At 42.8% G+C, this 17,687-nt stretch overlaps 2 protein-coding genes across 2 annotated transcripts; both read right to left on the reverse strand.

Moving 5' to 3' along the window:
- Positions 1-5,960: 5,960 nt before the first annotated feature.
- LOC133776113 (olfactory receptor 6C75-like) lies at positions 5,961-6,911 on the reverse strand. Its single transcript, XM_062214822.1, has one exon. The coding sequence runs from the start codon at positions 6,909-6,911 to the stop codon at positions 5,961-5,963; it is 951 nt and encodes a 316-aa protein (XP_062070806.1).
- A 9,407-nt stretch (positions 6,912-16,318) lies between these two features.
- LOC133775841 (olfactory receptor 6C74-like) lies at positions 16,319-17,266 on the reverse strand. The gene has a single exon (XM_062214327.1). The coding sequence runs from the start codon at positions 17,264-17,266 to the stop codon at positions 16,319-16,321; it is 948 nt and encodes a 315-aa protein (XP_062070311.1).
- Positions 17,267-17,687: the final 421 nt, after the last annotated feature.

Genomic DNA, 17,687 nt, shown 5'->3' on the forward strand with positions numbered 1-17,687 from the left:
CTGTAGATTCCCGACAATATTTTTTAGATTTCTAATTTCTTCTTCTTTTCTTTGGTTTGCCTGTTTCCTTTCCTGTTCTCTGTATTCTAAGTCTGATATTCTCTCTTCTGCTTCGCCCATTCTGTTTTTAAGGCTCTCTAATGTGTTTGTCATTTGATCTATTGAATTCTTCACTTCATTATGATTTCTCGTCACTATCACAGTTTCTTGTTCCACTAGTTCTTTCATTTCATTTTGATTCCTCCTTAATATTTCATTTTCACGAGAGGGATTTTCTATCTTGTCCATTAAGGATTTCTGTAGTTCAAGAATTTGTTTTTGAGAACTTCTTAGTGTTCTTATCAATTTTTTGAGGTCTGCTTCTTGCATTTCTTCTATCTCATCATCTTCATAATCTTGAATTGGGGTGTCTTTTTCATTTGGGGGCGTCATAGTGTCTTCCTTGTTCTTGTTACCTCGGTTTTTGCGTTTGTTGTTTGGCATGTTGGAGATATTTGGTTTCTTCACTGTGGTGTTTTTTCTTGTTACACTATGGCTCTATATTAAGTGGACTGTCTGCTTTCAGTGGAGCCTTAGAGGCTTGAGATGAGTGTGGACTGAGAGCTGTGTTTGGTTCCTCAGGGTTGAGGGTGTGTCAAAGATGACACTCCCAAGTTAGGTGTGGTAAATCTCTCTCTCTTTCTTTCTTTTTTTGATTCAAAAGGGAAGTAATTCCGCACAGCTGAACATAATTGGAGGTAGTTAGCAGGCAAATGATATACCCACAGGAGCCAGAGATCGGAAGCTCTTTCCCAAGGACCACACAGGGAATCTCTGCTGCCCTTGTTGTGGGCTCCAATTCTCCTGCAGTCTCCCACTGGGTTGCCAAGTTAGATCCTAATCTCCTGTTATTTCACCCCTCCCCTCATAATCAGGTTTTTCTGCTAGGCTCAGGGCCGGTGCAGACCTGAGGTCGCCCTGCTTTTGACGTATGTCCAAAATGGCGCCTGCTCTTTGTCTTGCTCGCCTTTGAGAGGTGAGCGGAGAGAGAGAAATTCGTGTCCGTATCGGTCACCTTTTTTTTCCTCTTTCTCTTCTAGTTAGCCTGGTGAACTTTTCCCCGTGGAGTTTCAAGCCTCGTTCCCTCTAGTCTCCTCTTTCTGCTTGCCCACTGGTGTCTCGGGCTATTGAGGTTCGGCTCACCTTGCGTTCCAGTGCTGGTGTGTTGAGTCTGCCGCTGGTGTCCCGAACTTGTGCTCCCACGCTCTCCACGCAGGTCCACTGTGAATCACTAGTTCCGGAAGAGTTTCCTCTGCTGTTTCTTCCCCTACTCTTCCTTGACCCTGCAGTATCTCCACTTTTATTAAAGTGTCTCTCCCCCTGACTAATAGTGTGCTCCCTTCCTATTCCGCCATCTTGCCGCTCTCCCGGAAGGACATTTATGTGTATATAAGTCAGGGCAGAACTGCTGCAATGAAGAAATGCTGCCAAAGCAGTCCTCAGCCGAGGGTGGGTGCAGCACTGGTGGGTGTTTGCCCATCTCACCGGGCTTTTGGTTTGGACAAACCTGAAGGTTGTTGTACACGACCACCCAGCATGGCCCAGTGAGACTTAGAATTGTCACTGACAAGAATGCAACATTCACTTCACTACTTCACTACATAAACTTACATTATTTGCATCAGTGTTTCATAGAATCAACTTTCAGTGAAATTACTGGTCCTCAAAACTTGGCCTCAAGGTGCCTGCTTCTCAAAAAAAAAAAGGGTTGTGACCTTTCTTCTTTTACCTGGTTTATTTAAGAAATTCACAACTTTTGAGCACATAAATGGAGCAGTATGGAGTTCCCTTTACCTCGGTTTTACACGGACTTCACACAGGAAATGCTTTAACAAAAGAAATACCTTTCACCTCCAATAACTTTGGATTAAAAAGACTTCCTGCTCCACCAAGTGTGGAAACTTGTCCCCACTACTCTTCCAACTCCAACCGACACACACAAACAGCCACAGAAGACCCTTGAAGGTGGAAAGTACGTGACCAAGTGCCAAGGGACCTTGGGACTTGAGGAATCAAGCGTCAGCTGGTTCCCTGGTTTACTGAGAGCTTCCCGTGCGTCCTCGACACTGTGCTGCAGAAGCCTCCAACTCAGAAGCACCAGCAGGTGCAGATAGACCATCAGAAAGCTTTAGAAGAAACAAATCAGAGTAAAATGGCTTGAAGAGAGTGGGGGGAAGTGGTCTATCAACTGAAGAATTCTTTCCAACACTCCAGCCAAACAGCAACAGTAAAACCACACCCCCCACACATGATTTGAGTAGAGCCATGTAGAAGATAACCCACATTCATGATAAGAAAAAAAATTCTCAAAACCAGAAGTAAAGGGGAGGGACAGAGACTTGATGATGAGATGCTGGGAAGCCCCTCTGCAGGCCATGTGATCCTCCATGGGATCAAATGGACCCTTGCCCTGAGAGAGCACAGGACAAGGATGTCTGCCCTCAGCACTCAGAGTTCTAGTCCCTTCTCTGATGCACTAACAAAATAAAATGCATACAGATTGAAAAGGAAGAAGTAAAACTCCCTGTAGTGTAGATGAAGGTGGAAAGAACCTGCAAGTAGGGGCCAGCACTGTGGTGTAGCAGGTAAAGATGCCGCCTGCAGCACCAGCATCCCCTGTGGGCACCAGTTCTAGTCTCAGCTGCTCCATTTCCAATCCAGCTCCCTCGCCAATGCACCTGCCAAAGCAGCAGAAGATGGCCCAATGGTTGGAACCCTGCATCAACGAAGGAGACTTGGAAGAAACTCCTGGCTGCTGGCTACGGAGAAGCCCAGCTCCAATCTTTGGGGCCATTTGGTGAGTGATCCACTGGATGGAAGACCTCTGACACTGTCTCCCTCTCTGTAACTCTGACTTTCAAATTAATAAATAAATCCTTTTATTTAAAAAAAAAGAACCTACAAGTAGCAAAGTCAAAGTCAAAGTAATATGCAAAAAAAAATTACAAGCAATAAGTTATTTCACCATGGCTACCGCATATACAACCAACACATACAGCCAATCTCATGTCAATTTACTAACAATAAACATATGGAAACCTTAATTAAAAAGCACTTTCCACTTACAACCACTTTAAAGGAAATGAAATACTTTGATGTAAATGTAACAAAAAATATGTACAAACCTATTCACAGAATACTATAAAACTCTGATGATAAAATCCTAAACAAATGGAAAGCATTGGGCATTCATGAATTTTAAGACTCAGCATACTACAGATGTTAGTTCTCGCCAAATGGATCTATAGATTTGAAGTCATTTCTAAAAATTCCACAAAAATTTTGTGGACACAACAGCTTATTTTATAATTTAGTCAGAAAGTCATAGATCCTACAATAGCTAAAAAGATAATCAGCTTCTGATACAGCTCCCTGGTAATGAACCTAGGAAAGCCGTGTATGACACCCCTTGAGCCCTTGCCACCGACGTGAGAGACCTGGATGGAGTTCTAGGCTCCAGCTTTGGCTTGAACTACTCTCCAACTGTAGCAGCCATTTGGGGAATGAACCAGCAGATGGAAGATCTCTCTCTCTCTCTCTCTCTCTCTCTCTCTCTCTCTCCCTTCCTCTCCCCATCCATCTCCATCTCTCTTCATAGCAGATATGTATAATGCAGCCTTTGAGTTTGAATTTGACTTTTATCTTGGGAATTAGGATAATTCCCGAGAATCATCCAAGTTGCTGCATGCATCAATAGCTCATTCCTTGTTATGGCTGAGTAGTATTCCATGGTGTGTATTGCAATTTACCCATTGAAGCACATACGGGCTCTTTCCAGCTTGTAGCTATCACAAATACAGCTTCTCACAGCATTTGCCTACAGGCACTTGTACGAAAGCAGGCTTTTGTTTCTCTATGATGGATATCTAAGGATGTATCTGCTGAGTGGGTATGGTGCTTGCACATTTACGTTGAGAAGAAACAGGGTGTTTCCCAAAGTGGCTGTGCCATTTTCCACTCCCACCAACAATGCACGAATGACAGCTTGTTTGCATTCTTGCCAGCATTGGGCATTTCTGCTTTTGTTTCCATACAATTAGGGATTAAACCTCCATTTTGTATTAAAGAATGCTACACTTTTAAAAACGGCTCATAACCTCTCAAGTTATCTTTCCTCTTTAATTGAAAGATAAATTTCCTCTAATATAGAAAATGTTTAGTGGAAATAGTACAGGAGACTCCTGGGCATAGGTGTCCCAGGGATGCACTGTATGGCTGGAGATTGCCCTTCTCATAGGAACTGCACACAGCCCCCTAAGAACCACACTTGACTCTTCCCTTTGGGGTTCTTAGGGTCAGTTTTTTCTGAAAGATCTGTAGTTTCCTGGAATGCAGTTCTGAGCTCTGATATCAGAGATGAAGATGCACATTGGTCAGCACTCTCAGGAGTCTTCCACCTTTCAGTTAGGTCCAGAAGTTATCTGTCCAGCACCTTCTCAAACACCAGAGACACAGCACATCAGTCATCAGCAGACCATAACCCAGCTTATACTCAGGCCCCTGTTGGACACACAAATCAAAGGCCTCCACGATTTTTGATAGTCTAAAATTCTTTCTAATCACGCTCTGTCTTAAACATCATTCAACTTCAAGTCAAGTAGGAAAGCAAAACAAGCACTTAACATACATCAATAACCCAGTGCACACAATGCAGACAGGAGTCAGGTGAAACTGCTTCCTTCTGGGTACAATTGACCTTGCGTGGAAGTCAACTCATGAACCCGACACACAGTAACTGACACAGTTTTAACCCATTTCCTCATATTCAGGAACTTATCCTCCGCTTAAACTTTTCTAACTATGTCTCCTGTACCTTCTCGCTACAGAAACTGTCAACCAAGGAACTGGCAGCTCCTTCACATAAAGTCTCATGAGGAGAACATATTTCTTACATGGGAGGAGAGAACTCAGAACCACACAGTCTACCTTTCAGCAACCTGATGGCTCCAGGTCTTGGCATCATCAATTACAAGAGAAAAGGCACATATGTTTTCTTTTTTTTATTTTTTTAAGAAAGGTTTACAAATAATTTTATTAATAAAATTTTGCCCAATTAGAAGATGATAAAGTGATTGTTCTAATATCCTGCAGTTACACTAGGCTATTTGTGGCTCCAAAACAACAGATCCCAAGAGAAAACTTTGTCATCTTCTAGCTGATTCATTTACATGACAGAAAACAGTGAGAAGTCTGTGCTGTGGCCTTTAGGCTGAGCCCCTGCCTGCTGCACCTGCCTCCCATACAGGCCCCAGTTCCTGTCCTGGCCGCTTCTTTTCCCATCCAGCTTCCTGCTTGTAGCCTGGGAAAGCAGCGGAAGCTGGCCCAAGCGCTTGGGCCCCTGCACCCATGTGGGAAACCCAGAAGAAGCTCCTGGTTCCTGGCTCCTGGCTTCAGATCAGCCTGGCTGCAGCCATTGTGGCCATTTGGGGAGTGAACCAGCAGATGGAAGATCTTTCTGTCTGTCTCTCTCTGCCTCTCAAATAAAAAATCTTAAAAAAGAATGAGTTATCATTTGTTTTCATAAGTCTATTGTATTATGATTTTATACAGTTTTCCAGCCTAATATACAGCATGGAACTAACTTGCCTCTGACAATTTCAAACACACGTCAAAAGAATAAGTTGGCAAAGAAAGTTTCTATGGTTTGATTTATGCTCTCCATCAATGTTACTTTAATTGAATTTATATAAAGTTAAAAATGAGAATGTCACAAAAGATACTTTGCAGCACAATATGGAGGAGTAATTCATCTTTTCTAATAGTGAAAAGTACTGAATTGCAAGATAAGGTAGCAGGCATCTAGGTTATAATTGGTGAGAGATAAATTGCCGAATTTGGAGTTTCTGCAGAGGAAATTTCCACCATGGTGGGAAATTGAAGTGGATGAACAATAGGCCATTTTCCTTCCAAAACTCCTTTTCCTATTTCTGCAGTCTCACCTTGCACACAGCATCCCTGAGAGCCCTGTGCACCTGCTTGTTGCGCAGGGTGTAGATGACAGGGTTCAGCACTGGGGTCACCACCGTGTTCACCAGAGCAGCCTGTCTGTTGAAGTCCACCCTGCTCGTCTGCTTTGGCTTCACATAGATGAAAACACAGCTGCCATACATGAGAGAGAGGACGATGAGGTGAGACAAGCAGGTGGAGAAAGCTTTCTGTCGCTCCTTGGCTGACGGGAGCCGCACGATGGTGACTACGATGTTGCCGTATGCGATGATGGTCACAGTGAGTGACATCATAATGACACATAAAGCAAGGAAGAAGGTATATATTTCAATAGCTTTGGTGTCAGAACAGGAGAGGTGAATTAAGGAACCTAGATCACAGAAGAAATGAGGGATGAGGTTGGAGCCACAGAAGGACAACTGGGAAACCTTGAGAACCAGAGCAGTGATGAAGAGGAAGGACACCGTGCAGCAGCAGGAAACCAGAAGCAAACACACCCGCAGGTTCATGATGGCCGGGTAGTGTAGAGGCTTGCAAATTGCCAGGTATCGATCCATGGACATCACAGCCAGGAGGAAGAAAATTGTTGACCCAAGGAATAAGAAAGAAAACGCTTGTGTGAGACACGCAGTGAAGTGAATTCTTTGCTGTCCTAAAAGAAAGATGGACAGCAGTTTAGGAATCACTGTGCTAATAAAACAGCATTCACAGAAGGAGAAACTGCTGAGCAAAATATACATGGGTGTGTGGAGGCGCTGGTCAGCCCAGGTGATGGTGATGATGAGCAGGTTTCCTGTGATGGAGGCCAGATACGCCAGCAGGTGCACCAGGAAGAGGACTTTCCCAAGGTGCTGGAGAGCGGGGAACCCCTGCAGGGTGAATTCCTGGACAGTTGTCTCATTCCTCATCTCCATCAGTATCTCCATCCCTCTTTGATCTGTTGGGCAGAAAATACTCTCATTGATAAATAGCTTAATTGATGACCACCATTTCAAAAGCTGTTTGCAGTTACTATTCTCAATGGGAAGTAATTTTCTATTTTAAAATATTTTTATTGTAGGAAGCATATATTTAGCTTATTGGTCAGGGCACCTATTTCCCATATCAGAGTGTCTTGGATCTATTCTGGCTCAAACTCCTGACTCCAGCCTCCCATGCTAATGCAGACACTGAGAGGCAGAGAGGATGGCTCACTTATTTGATCACAATCACTCTGTGGTTTAGATGTTAGAACAGTTAACTTGCAAATTACTCCCTTGTTCAAGTACTCACCAAGAAATAGCTCACGGGAAACAGTGCTTCTTCAATCTTGTGCTTCTTTTTCCTTCCAACAAACCAGGGTCTTTTCCCAAAGCCGCTGGGAAGGAAAAAGAAAGAGCACTCAGTTAGGATATCTTTGCAGTATCAAAAAGCCAATTGGCGCCTTGTGTCCTAACTCAGTAGGAAATTATTATTAAGGCTGATTATTTCCAAGGAAGACAGAGATTTCCAAACCTTAGAGAATGAACAGTTGTAGTTTCCCCTTTGGCAAACTTGCTGGTAAAGCCTACTTCACTACAAAATGCAACATGCCCACATCTGCCCTAGCAAGTGCAGGTGAGCTGATTCAAGCTCCTTAGCAAATGGAGACCCATTCTAACGGACATGATGGCAGAGTCCACCTTGAAAACCAAACAGCACTGCTTGTGCATAGCCCCAAAAAAGACCCAGGAAAACAGACAAGAAGGGCCTAATTTCTGGGCCACTCTCCCAGACTGGCCTCTCTCCACCTGTCTGAGTTAGTGAGGTCATCACAATGGAAAAAGAAAACACATTTAAATGTCCTTATCTCAGGGATGTTTGCCACCACCACTGAGGATACACAGGGTCCCAAAGGAGAAACACTTGGACATTCAGGTGTTATTAGAGGAGCAAAAAATGAGGCAGGGACTACAATCAAGCAGAGTCTCAGGGGGTATTTAATTGTTCATTGTTGGAAATGGGAAAGTTCAGCAGAAATATACTCTAGTTACCATTTCTCTGCCATCATTCTCCGTAATCTACATGGTCCCCTATAAAAGACTTCAGAGGGGCCGGCGCCGTGGCTCACTAGGTTAATCCTCCGCCTGCGGCACTGGCATCCCATATGTGCACCGGGGTTCTAGTCCCAGTTGCTCCTCTTCCAGTCCAGCTCTCTGCTGTGGCCCAAGGAGGGCAGTGGAGGATGGCCCAAGTCCTTGGGAACCCTGTACCTGCATGGGAGAACAGGAAGAAGCACCTGGCTCCTGGCTCCTGGCTCCTGGCTTTGGATCGGCACAGCGCTGGCAGTGACGGCCATTTGGGGAGTGAACCAATGGAAGGAAGACCTTTCTCTCTGTCTCTCTCTCTCACTGTCTATAACTCTACCTGTCAAATAAATAAATAAGTAAATAAGACTTCAGAGATGGATTTGGCAAGATGACCCCAAGGTGATAAAATGCATATCATCTCAAATTATGTTTTTCAAGAGATGTAGGGACAAACAACATAAATATTTTTTACAATTACTTTTTTAAATGTTTTCTGCATGATTTTTAACATCACATTAAAAAAATGATACTTATTATTTGGGGGATTTTTCAATTTCACACTCATCAACAGTTTATTGGCTCCACTAAATACAGAGTTCAACAAATAAAGAGCAAGAAGACCTTGGCTCTTCAGGCCAGGAGGCACGGGCTATATACAATGGACAAAGGCAAAGACATCCAACTTCACTGCTATGAAGTTTAAAAGACACAAAATCATTAAAATTATACTAGGATGTATCAGAAACATATTGCTTTTCTTTTTGTAAGTTTTTATTTATATAAATGGAACAGCTATCATGTATTTCAATGCACAGTTTTAAAAGTATAATGAAACTTTCTACCTTCCCTACCTCCTTTGCTCCTACCCTCCTTTCTCCTTCTTTTAATTTTTACAAGACACACTTTCAATTTACTTTATAACCACAAGCCTAACACTACACTAACTAAAAAATTTGACATGTACCAAGTAGGAAAACCACTGTTTGTCAAGAAGTATAGACAGTGGCTCTAAACAGTGATCAAATCTCAAAATGTCAATTTTGCTCATATACATTGCTTTTTTGTACTCTCTATGATTTCCTTTAAGTTGTTGTATATACTTGACAAAATCAAAATAGTCGCTGTTTTAAATACTTGTCAAATTGGTAGGGACTATACACTGCTATAGTTTTTCTTTATTGACATAATTTACATACTGTAAAATGCACAATTTTAACTGTAGAGATCAATAATTTTCTGCATATATAAACAGCCATGTAACATTGCTGAAAGCAACTTATAAAACATTCCCTTTTCAGCACAAATTTCCTTGTGTGCTTCATAGTCAATAGCCCACACTACGAAAAACAAATTTTTTTTTTGTTTCTATCATCAGAAACTACATATGTCTTTTTTAAAAATTAGCTTCTATTGAGCCAACATTTTGGCATAGCAGGTAAAGTCATTGCCTTCAATGCCAGCAACCAACACGAGCGCCGGTTCATGTTCTGGCTGCTCCATTTCTGATCCAGCTCCCTGCTATTGTGCCTGGGGAAGCAGCAAAGGATGGCCCAAGTGCTTGGGCTTCTGCACCATGTGAGAGACAAGGATGAAGCTCCTGGCTTTGGTGTGGCTCAGCCCCAATCATTGTGGCCATCTGGAGGTGAACCAGCAAATTAAAGATCTCTCTCTCTTTCTCTTCCTCTCTCTCTTTCTCTTCCTCTCTCTCTTCCTCTCTCTCTCTCTCTCTCTCTCTCTCTCTCTCTCTCTCTCTCTCTGTCATTCTTTCAAATAAGCAATAAATATTTTTTGATATTTTATGTATTTATTTGACAGAGTTACAGATAGAGAGAAAGACAGATAGAAAGGTCTTCTATCTGCTAGTTCATTTCCCAAATGGCCTCAATGGCTAGAGCTGAGCAGATAAAAAGTCAGGAGCCAGGAGCTTCTTCTAGGTCTCACACATGGGTGGAGGAGCCCAAGCACTTGAGCTATATTCCACTACTTTCCCAGGCCACAAGCAGAGAGCTGGCTGGGAAGAAGAGCAGCCAGGACACAAACTGGTACCCATAAAGGATGCCAGTGCTGCTGGCGGAGGCCCAACATACCAGGCCATAGTGTCGGCCCCAACAAATAAATCTTTAGAACAAATTAGTTTTTACTTCCTTGAAAGACAGAAAGAGGTTGAATTTTGTATATTGATCAAGTGTTCCCATGGAATCCAGGCACTCTGATGTAGGAAGTAGAGTCTTATGTCCTTGGCTAAACTCAAACTCTCCACCAGTTTTGAATGGAACACAGCTTTTGAATGGAACATGTTGCTTACCTGGCTTTTTTTTCCTACAGATTTCTGAGACTCATCTCTGCTCTCTCATATTGCTTGATGGTTCTTTTATACTGCCTTGTACCAGCACTACATACATAGAATGTAAGTTGCCCCTCTTCCACTGGTAGTCATCTGTGATCTCTTTGATTCAATAATATAATTACAGCTGCTATACACAATTTCTTTTGTTGCAAAAGACAAGATTTCAATTTTTTTTTACTGCTTAGTAGTATTCCAAAGTGTATATATACCACATTTTCGTTATCCAGTGGTGGGTTCATGGACATCTGGGCTTACTGCATATCTTGGCTATTGTGAATTGAGCTACAATAAATACAGGGTACAGAAAAATCTTTATTTTTTTGGAAAGATTTATTTATTTATTTGAAAGTCAGATTTACACAGAGAGAGGAGAGGCAGAGAGAGAGAGAGGCCTTCTGCCCATCGGTTCACTGCCCAAACGGTCACAATGGCTGGAGCTGCCCATATCCGAAGCCAGGAGTCAGGAGCTTCTTCCGGGTCTCCCACACAAGTGCAGGGGCCCAAGGACTTGGACCATCTTCTACTGATTTCCCAGGCCACAGCAGAGAGCTGGATCAGAAATGGAGCAGCCAGGACTTGAACTGGCACCCATATGGGATGGTGGCGCTTCAGGCCAGGGTGTTAACCCCATGCGCCACAGTGCTGGCCCCCAGAAAACTCTTTGATACACTGCTTTCATTTCATTTTAGACAGTTTCCAGGAGTGAGATGGCTGGCTGGGTCATAGGGTAGGTCTTTTCAGATTCTGGGGCAATCTCCACACTGTCTTCCATTATTGCTGTACTAGTTTACATTCCCACCAACAGTGTATTAGGGTATTTTTTCCCGACATCTTCCCAGCATTTGTTGTATTTTGGTTTTGGATGATAGCCATTCTAAGTGAGATGAACCCTGATTGTGGTTTTGATTTGCATTTCTCTGTTGGCTAGTGATCCTGAGCACTTTTTCACATGTCTGTTGGCCCTTTGAATGACAACTTTCGAAAGATGCCTGTTGTTGGGGTGGCTCTGTGGTGTGGCAGGCAAAGCCGCCGCCTGCAGTGCCAGCATCCCATATGGGTGCTGGTTCATGTCCTGGCTGCTCCTCTTCCAATCTCATTCTTTGCTATGTCCTGGGAAAGTAGTAAAAGTATGTCCAAGTCCTTGAGCCCTTGCACCCATGTTGGAGACCCGGAGGAAGCTCCTGGCTCCTGGCTTCAGATCTGCTTCAGATCAACAGCTCTGGCTGTTGTGGCCATTTGGGGAATGAAGCAGCAGATGGAAGACCCCTCTCTCTCTCTCTCTCTCTCTATCTCTATCTCTCCCTCCCTCCCTCTCTCCTTTTCTCCCTCCCTCCCTCTCTCCTTTTCTCCCTCCCTCCCTCTCTCCTTTTCTCCCTCTCTCTGCCTCTCCTTCTCTCTGTGTATAACTCTTTAAAATGAATAAATAAATCTTTAAAAAATAAGATGCCTGCTTAAGTCCTATGCCCATTTCTTAACTGGATAATTTCTTTTGTTGTTGTTTAGTTTCTTGGGCTCATTATAGATTCCAGATATTAATCCTTTATCAGTTGCACAGTTTGCAACTATTTTCTCCTGCTCTGTCTGTTGTCACTTCACTTTGTGGAGTGTTTCCTTTGCACTGCAGAAGCTATTAGCTTGAAGTACTCCCATTTACATAGTTTTGCTTGTATTGCCTGTGCTTCCAAGAAGTCTTTGCCTATGCCAACCTCGTGCAAAGCTTTCCCAAAGTTTTTCTCTAGTAATTGATGGTCTCAAGTCATGGGTTTAGATCCTTGGTTCATTTAGAGTTCACTTTTTCATAAAGTGTCAGGTCGGGGTCTTGTTTGGTCTTTCAGCCTGCAGAGGTCCAATTTCACCAGCACCACTTGTTGAAGAGACTGTCTCTTCTCTGGGGATTGATTTTAGCTCCTTTGTCAGTTTGTAGATACATGCATTGGTTTCTGAGATTTTTATTCTGTTCCGTTGGTCTACACGTCTATTTTTGTACCAGTATCAGGCAGTTTTGATTATAACTGCAGTCTAGTACTTCTTCAAATCACAGATTTGAGGAGTTTTCACTTATACCTTTTTAAATAATATTTCTGTCCCTTTCCCTTTCTCATATTTTTCTTTATCATGTATAAATGTTCTTTAACATGTATAATACATGTTACTAACATGTATAATACATTTACTAATGCTGTCAAATCACATATCAGCTATTCTTCATTCCTATTGGGATTTTTTCTTTTCTCCTCTGATTGCCTGTTTTCAAATGAACTGTTTTCCCAGTTCATACATTTTCTTTACTGTGATCTATTCCACTGTTGATAGTCTCTGCTGCAGTTTTTCATTTTACTTATAGTGCTTTTCAATGACAGTATTTCTATATGTTTTATGATTTGAATTTCTCTGGTAAAATTTACTTTTGAGTTAATCTTATGTTTTCCTGATATCAGTAAATGATTCTCTGTATTTTTGTTTAAATTCCCAGAGCATATTAATCAATTATTTTGAATTCTATAACAGCTAGTTTGTAAACATCCCTCTCTTTGGGGTCACCAGCTGGGAAATTATATTCTTTGGGTGGTGAAGTTTCTCCTCCCTTTGTGCCTTACAGGGACGTTGATACATTCGGAGGAGCAGGTGCCTCTTCCTGTCCTACACACTGGTCATGGTGGAAAAATCTTCTGCTAAGATACACACTCAGGGTGTAGTGCAGCAGGGCTGGCACTGGTCAGGGCGCAGCACCCAATTGCTAAGCAGCTCTACGAGTTCATGTCAGTGTTGAGCAAAAATGCATGGGTCTTTAAGGACCAACACTGCGCCTGTCCTGAGTGCCTTTGAGAGTTGTGAGGTCTGGAGTCCCACTGCCTGCAAGGGTCCTGGCAGTGTTTCTGCTTTGCAGACCTCACTCAGCAATGGCACTGGTGTCTGATGAGTGGCACTTTTAGAGGAGCCACAGGGCTGAGGTATGTAACATGGCCACAGCTGAAGAAACCATATCTCTGAGGTTCAAGGACATAATGGTTCCGATGCCCAGGGCACACGTACTCACACTTCCAATTTAGCAATGGTCTGAGTTGATAGAGCATCCTGTGAAGCAGCCAGGGAGGAGGGATGCAATCTTGGGAGTGTGCAGAGCTACAGTGGCTCAGTAGGCAGGGTCATCCAGATCTCTTTGCATCTGAGCCAGTAGCTCAAGCTAGTAGCATACAGACGAACCTTGGATCCAGAGCCTAGGGAAATCCTACCCTCCATGGTGGAGGCTCTGGTGTTTGAGGTATGGGTGCAAGTTTGGAGTCAGGACCAGCATAGATACTAGCTGTCAGTGTCAGCTGAGCTGCACTCTGAAGTGTGGGAACACGTAGGGAGTCTAGATTTGGGGCCATGATGTGAAGTATCTCTCTATGACCATGGCTCCCACGTGTTGATGTGGCTCGATGCTGTTTAGCCACAGAATTGGAATATCAAGTGTGAGCATTCGTGGAGAATCAAAGACTCAGGGTCAGGGACATATGCGGGTTGGAAGAAGTGGTAGCTTAGGCGCAAGAGTGATACAGCTGTGACTGCTTCTTGATGGGCAGGTGTATGTGGCAACACTTCCTGCTCTGGATCTCCCATCAGGAATGACTATTGGTTTCCTCCATGCGTAGGATGCCAGTGTCTTGTGCAGGGCAGCACCCCAGTGGTTCCTGCCAGGTGACTGCTACTTATATCCTCAATGTTCTCTCTGTGTTCTCAGCCATCTCCTGGCACCTCTGAAAAGCAGTCTTACCAGAGGTCCTTCCGGGTGGAGATTCTCCATGAATTTTCTCTCTGTGTGGCTGCACATTCTTCCATGGGCCTCAGGCAATGTTGGTTTTTGATCCCTATCTACTTTTTAGAAAGGAAACTTGGGAAAGGAAAGGACCAATTTTTTTTTTCTACTCTGCCATCTTGATCAGGAATGATCTTGGTATTCATGAGAAAAAGTTCAGTGGAACATACAAATTTTGGAATGTTTGTGTTATTATTCAAGTAAGTGTACATATAAAATTAATCATTTTATTTGTACAATTCATTGATATGTGTACATTTAGAGGTTATGTAATCACCATTTCCATCAAATTCCAAAATATTTTCATCACTCCTGAAGGAAGTTCCATACCCATTAAAGCATTTTCACCCCATCTCCTCTCCTCCAATTATTCCTATCCAAGTTTATACCCAAAATAATGGAAATAAGAACTCATACAAAGACAAATCCACAAATATTCACAGCAGAGCTACTCACAATAGAAAGAGCCGGAAACAATTAAAAAAATAACTGAGCACCAAAGGGGAAACCTGTTGAAGTGAAATGGATACTATGAGAAACAGTGACTTGATCAGCTCTTGTCCTGACTGTTGATGTACAATGTAATACTTTAACCCTTTTAGTATTTTTTTTTTGTTCTAGTACTATTGGTTGAACTCTGTAATTGACACACACTTATTCTTAGGTGTTTAAATTTTAACTGAAAAGTGATCCCTGTTAAATATAAGAGTGGAAATAAGAGAGGGAGGAGATGTACAATTTGGGACATGCTCAATCGGACTTGCCCCAAATGGTGGAGTTAGAAATGTGCCAGGGGATTCAATACAATCCCATCAAGGTGGCATGTACCAATGCCATCTCACTAGTCCAAGTGATCAATTTCAGTTCACAGCTGATCACACTGATAGGTCTAAGAGTCAAAGGGATCACACAAACAAGACTAGTGTCTGCGAATACTAACTGATAGAACCAAAAAGGGAGAGAATGATCCAACATGGGAAGCAGGATACACAGCAGACTCATAGAATGGCAGATGCTCTAAACAGCACTCTGGCCTCAGAATCAGCCCTTAAGGCATTCGGATATGGCTGAAGAGCCCATGAGAGGATTTTAGGCATGGGAAGCCAAGACACTCTGGAAGAAAAAAAAAAAGACCTAAATGAAAGATCTCTGGGAGTGAGATCCCAGTGGAAAGAACAGGGCCATCAAAGAAGGCGGTACCTTTCTCTGAAGGGAGGAGAGAACTTCCACTTTGACTATGACCCTGTCAGAATAAGATCGAAGTCGGCAAACTCAAAAGGCTTCCATAACCTTGACAACTCATGACTAGAGCCTAGGGAGATTACTGACGCCCTAAACAAGAGTGTCAAATTGTTAAGTCAACAACAGGAGTCACTGTGTACTTACTCCTCATGTGGGATCTGTCCTTAATGTGTTGTCCAATGTGAAGTAATGCTATAATTAGTACTGAAACAGTATTTTACACTTTGTGCTTCTGTGTGGGTGCAAACTGATGAAATCTTTACTTAATATATACTAAATCGATCTTCTGTATATAAAGATAATTGAAAATGAATCTTGATATGAATGGAATGAGAGAGGGAGCGGGAGATGGGAGGGGTGCGAGTGGGAGGGAAGTTATGGGTGAGAAAGCCACTGTAATCCACAAGCTATACTTTGGAAATTTATATTTACTAAATAAAAGTTAAAAAAATATGTGTCTATGTTTTTTAAAATGCAGTATGATATCCATGTTTGTCCATGCTTTGAATCAATTTGATACTCTTAAAATTTATGAAATATTTAAATTAGTTCCTTACAAATATTCAAGAGGATACATGAAACCACAGCAGCCCATCATTGACATTCCAAATGCATCAAAAATATTTATGTATTAGATACTCTTCCTTAAAGTTTTAAATCTTATTAATATTCAAATGTAACGAAAATACAAGAAGATATTTTATCTCAATATAAGGAAGATTATTCAAGCTTCCAGAATGGAAATATAGAGCAATGATTCTATTATTAAAATAAAAATGAAAACCAGAATAAACTAACATATTTATAAATTTAAACATGTTTAGAAGATTATGCACATTGAAGGGAGATTCGATACAGACAGTGAGAAGCTGCACCCTCCACTGAGGAGCTGTGGTTCTACTTCCCCCTGCACAGGGCACCCCTGAGAGCCTGGTGCACCTGCTTGTTGCGCAGGGTGTAGATGACAGGGTTCAGCACTGGGGTCACCACCGTGTTCACCAGAGCAGCCTGTCTGTTGAAGTCCACCCTGCTCGTCTGCTTTGGCTTCACATAGATGAAAAGACAGCTGCTGTACATGAGAGAGAGGACGATGAGGTGAGACGAGCAGGTGGAGAAAGCTTTCTGTCTCTCCTTGGCTGATGGAAGCTGCATGATGGTGACTACGATGTTGCTGTATGCAATGATGGTTACAAGAAGAGTTGTAAAAAGAATCAAAAAAGCAATATCGAAGAACAGCATTTCAACAGACCTGGTATCAGAACAGGAGAGCTTAGCCAAGGGCCCAAAATCACAGAAGAAGTGGGGGATGACATTGGGGCCACAGAACGACAACTGGGAAAGATGGACAACCGGGACCACCATGAAGAGGAATCCCAAAGTGAAGCAGGCAGTGACCAGGAGGGAACACACCCTGGGGCTCATGATGCTGGAGTAACGCAGAGGTCTGCAAATGGCCAGGTACCGATCCAGAGACAGCACAGCCATAAGGAAGAAAATGGTTGACCCCACGGAAAGAGAGACAAAAGCTTGTATGAAGCAGGCAGCAAAGGAAATCACTTGCCTCCCTGACAGGAAGATGGCCAGCAGTTTAGGAATCACCGTGGTTATGAAGCAGCATTCCACAAAGGAGAAAGTGCTGAGGAAGAAGTACATGGGTGTGTGGAGGCGATGGTCAGCCCAGGTGATGGTGATGATGAGCGTGTTTCCCATGATGGAGGCCAGGTATGCCAGCAGGTGCACCAGGAACAAGATGTTCCCCAGGTGCTGGACAGCAGGGAAGCCCTCCAGGATGAACTCCTGGACCACAGTCCTGTTCCCTGCATCCCACATCATCATCTTTTCCATTTTTTCTTCAACTCTCACTGGGCTATTGTGCAGTGTGAACAATGTAGAAAGGAGAATCCTATTTCATTAAACCTAAAAAAAGTAGAAATTTATGTTGTTTATTAGAGAGAAAGGCCCACTGTCCACTGATTCACAACCCCAAATGCCCACACAACAGCCAGTTTTGGGTATGTCCAAAGCAAAGAGCTTTGAACTCAATCAGACCTCGCAATGGATACCAGGAACCCAAGCACATGAGCCATGAGCTATGCTCCCAGTGTGTACATCATCAAGAACCTGGAATTGGGAGGAGAGCTTCAAACTGAAGTAGGATCCTCAATAGGGAAAGTAGGCACTCTGAAGAGCACCTTAAGCTCTAGGCCAAATCACAGCCTCAATTATTTTGAAACATTAGATTTTATATATAGCTTTTGACTATTGC

Source organism: Lepus europaeus, chromosome 17 (assembly GCF_033115175.1).
Source record: "Lepus europaeus isolate LE1 chromosome 17, mLepTim1.pri, whole genome shotgun sequence".
In the NCBI taxonomy this organism is placed as follows: domain Eukaryota; kingdom Metazoa; phylum Chordata; class Mammalia; order Lagomorpha; family Leporidae; genus Lepus; species Lepus europaeus.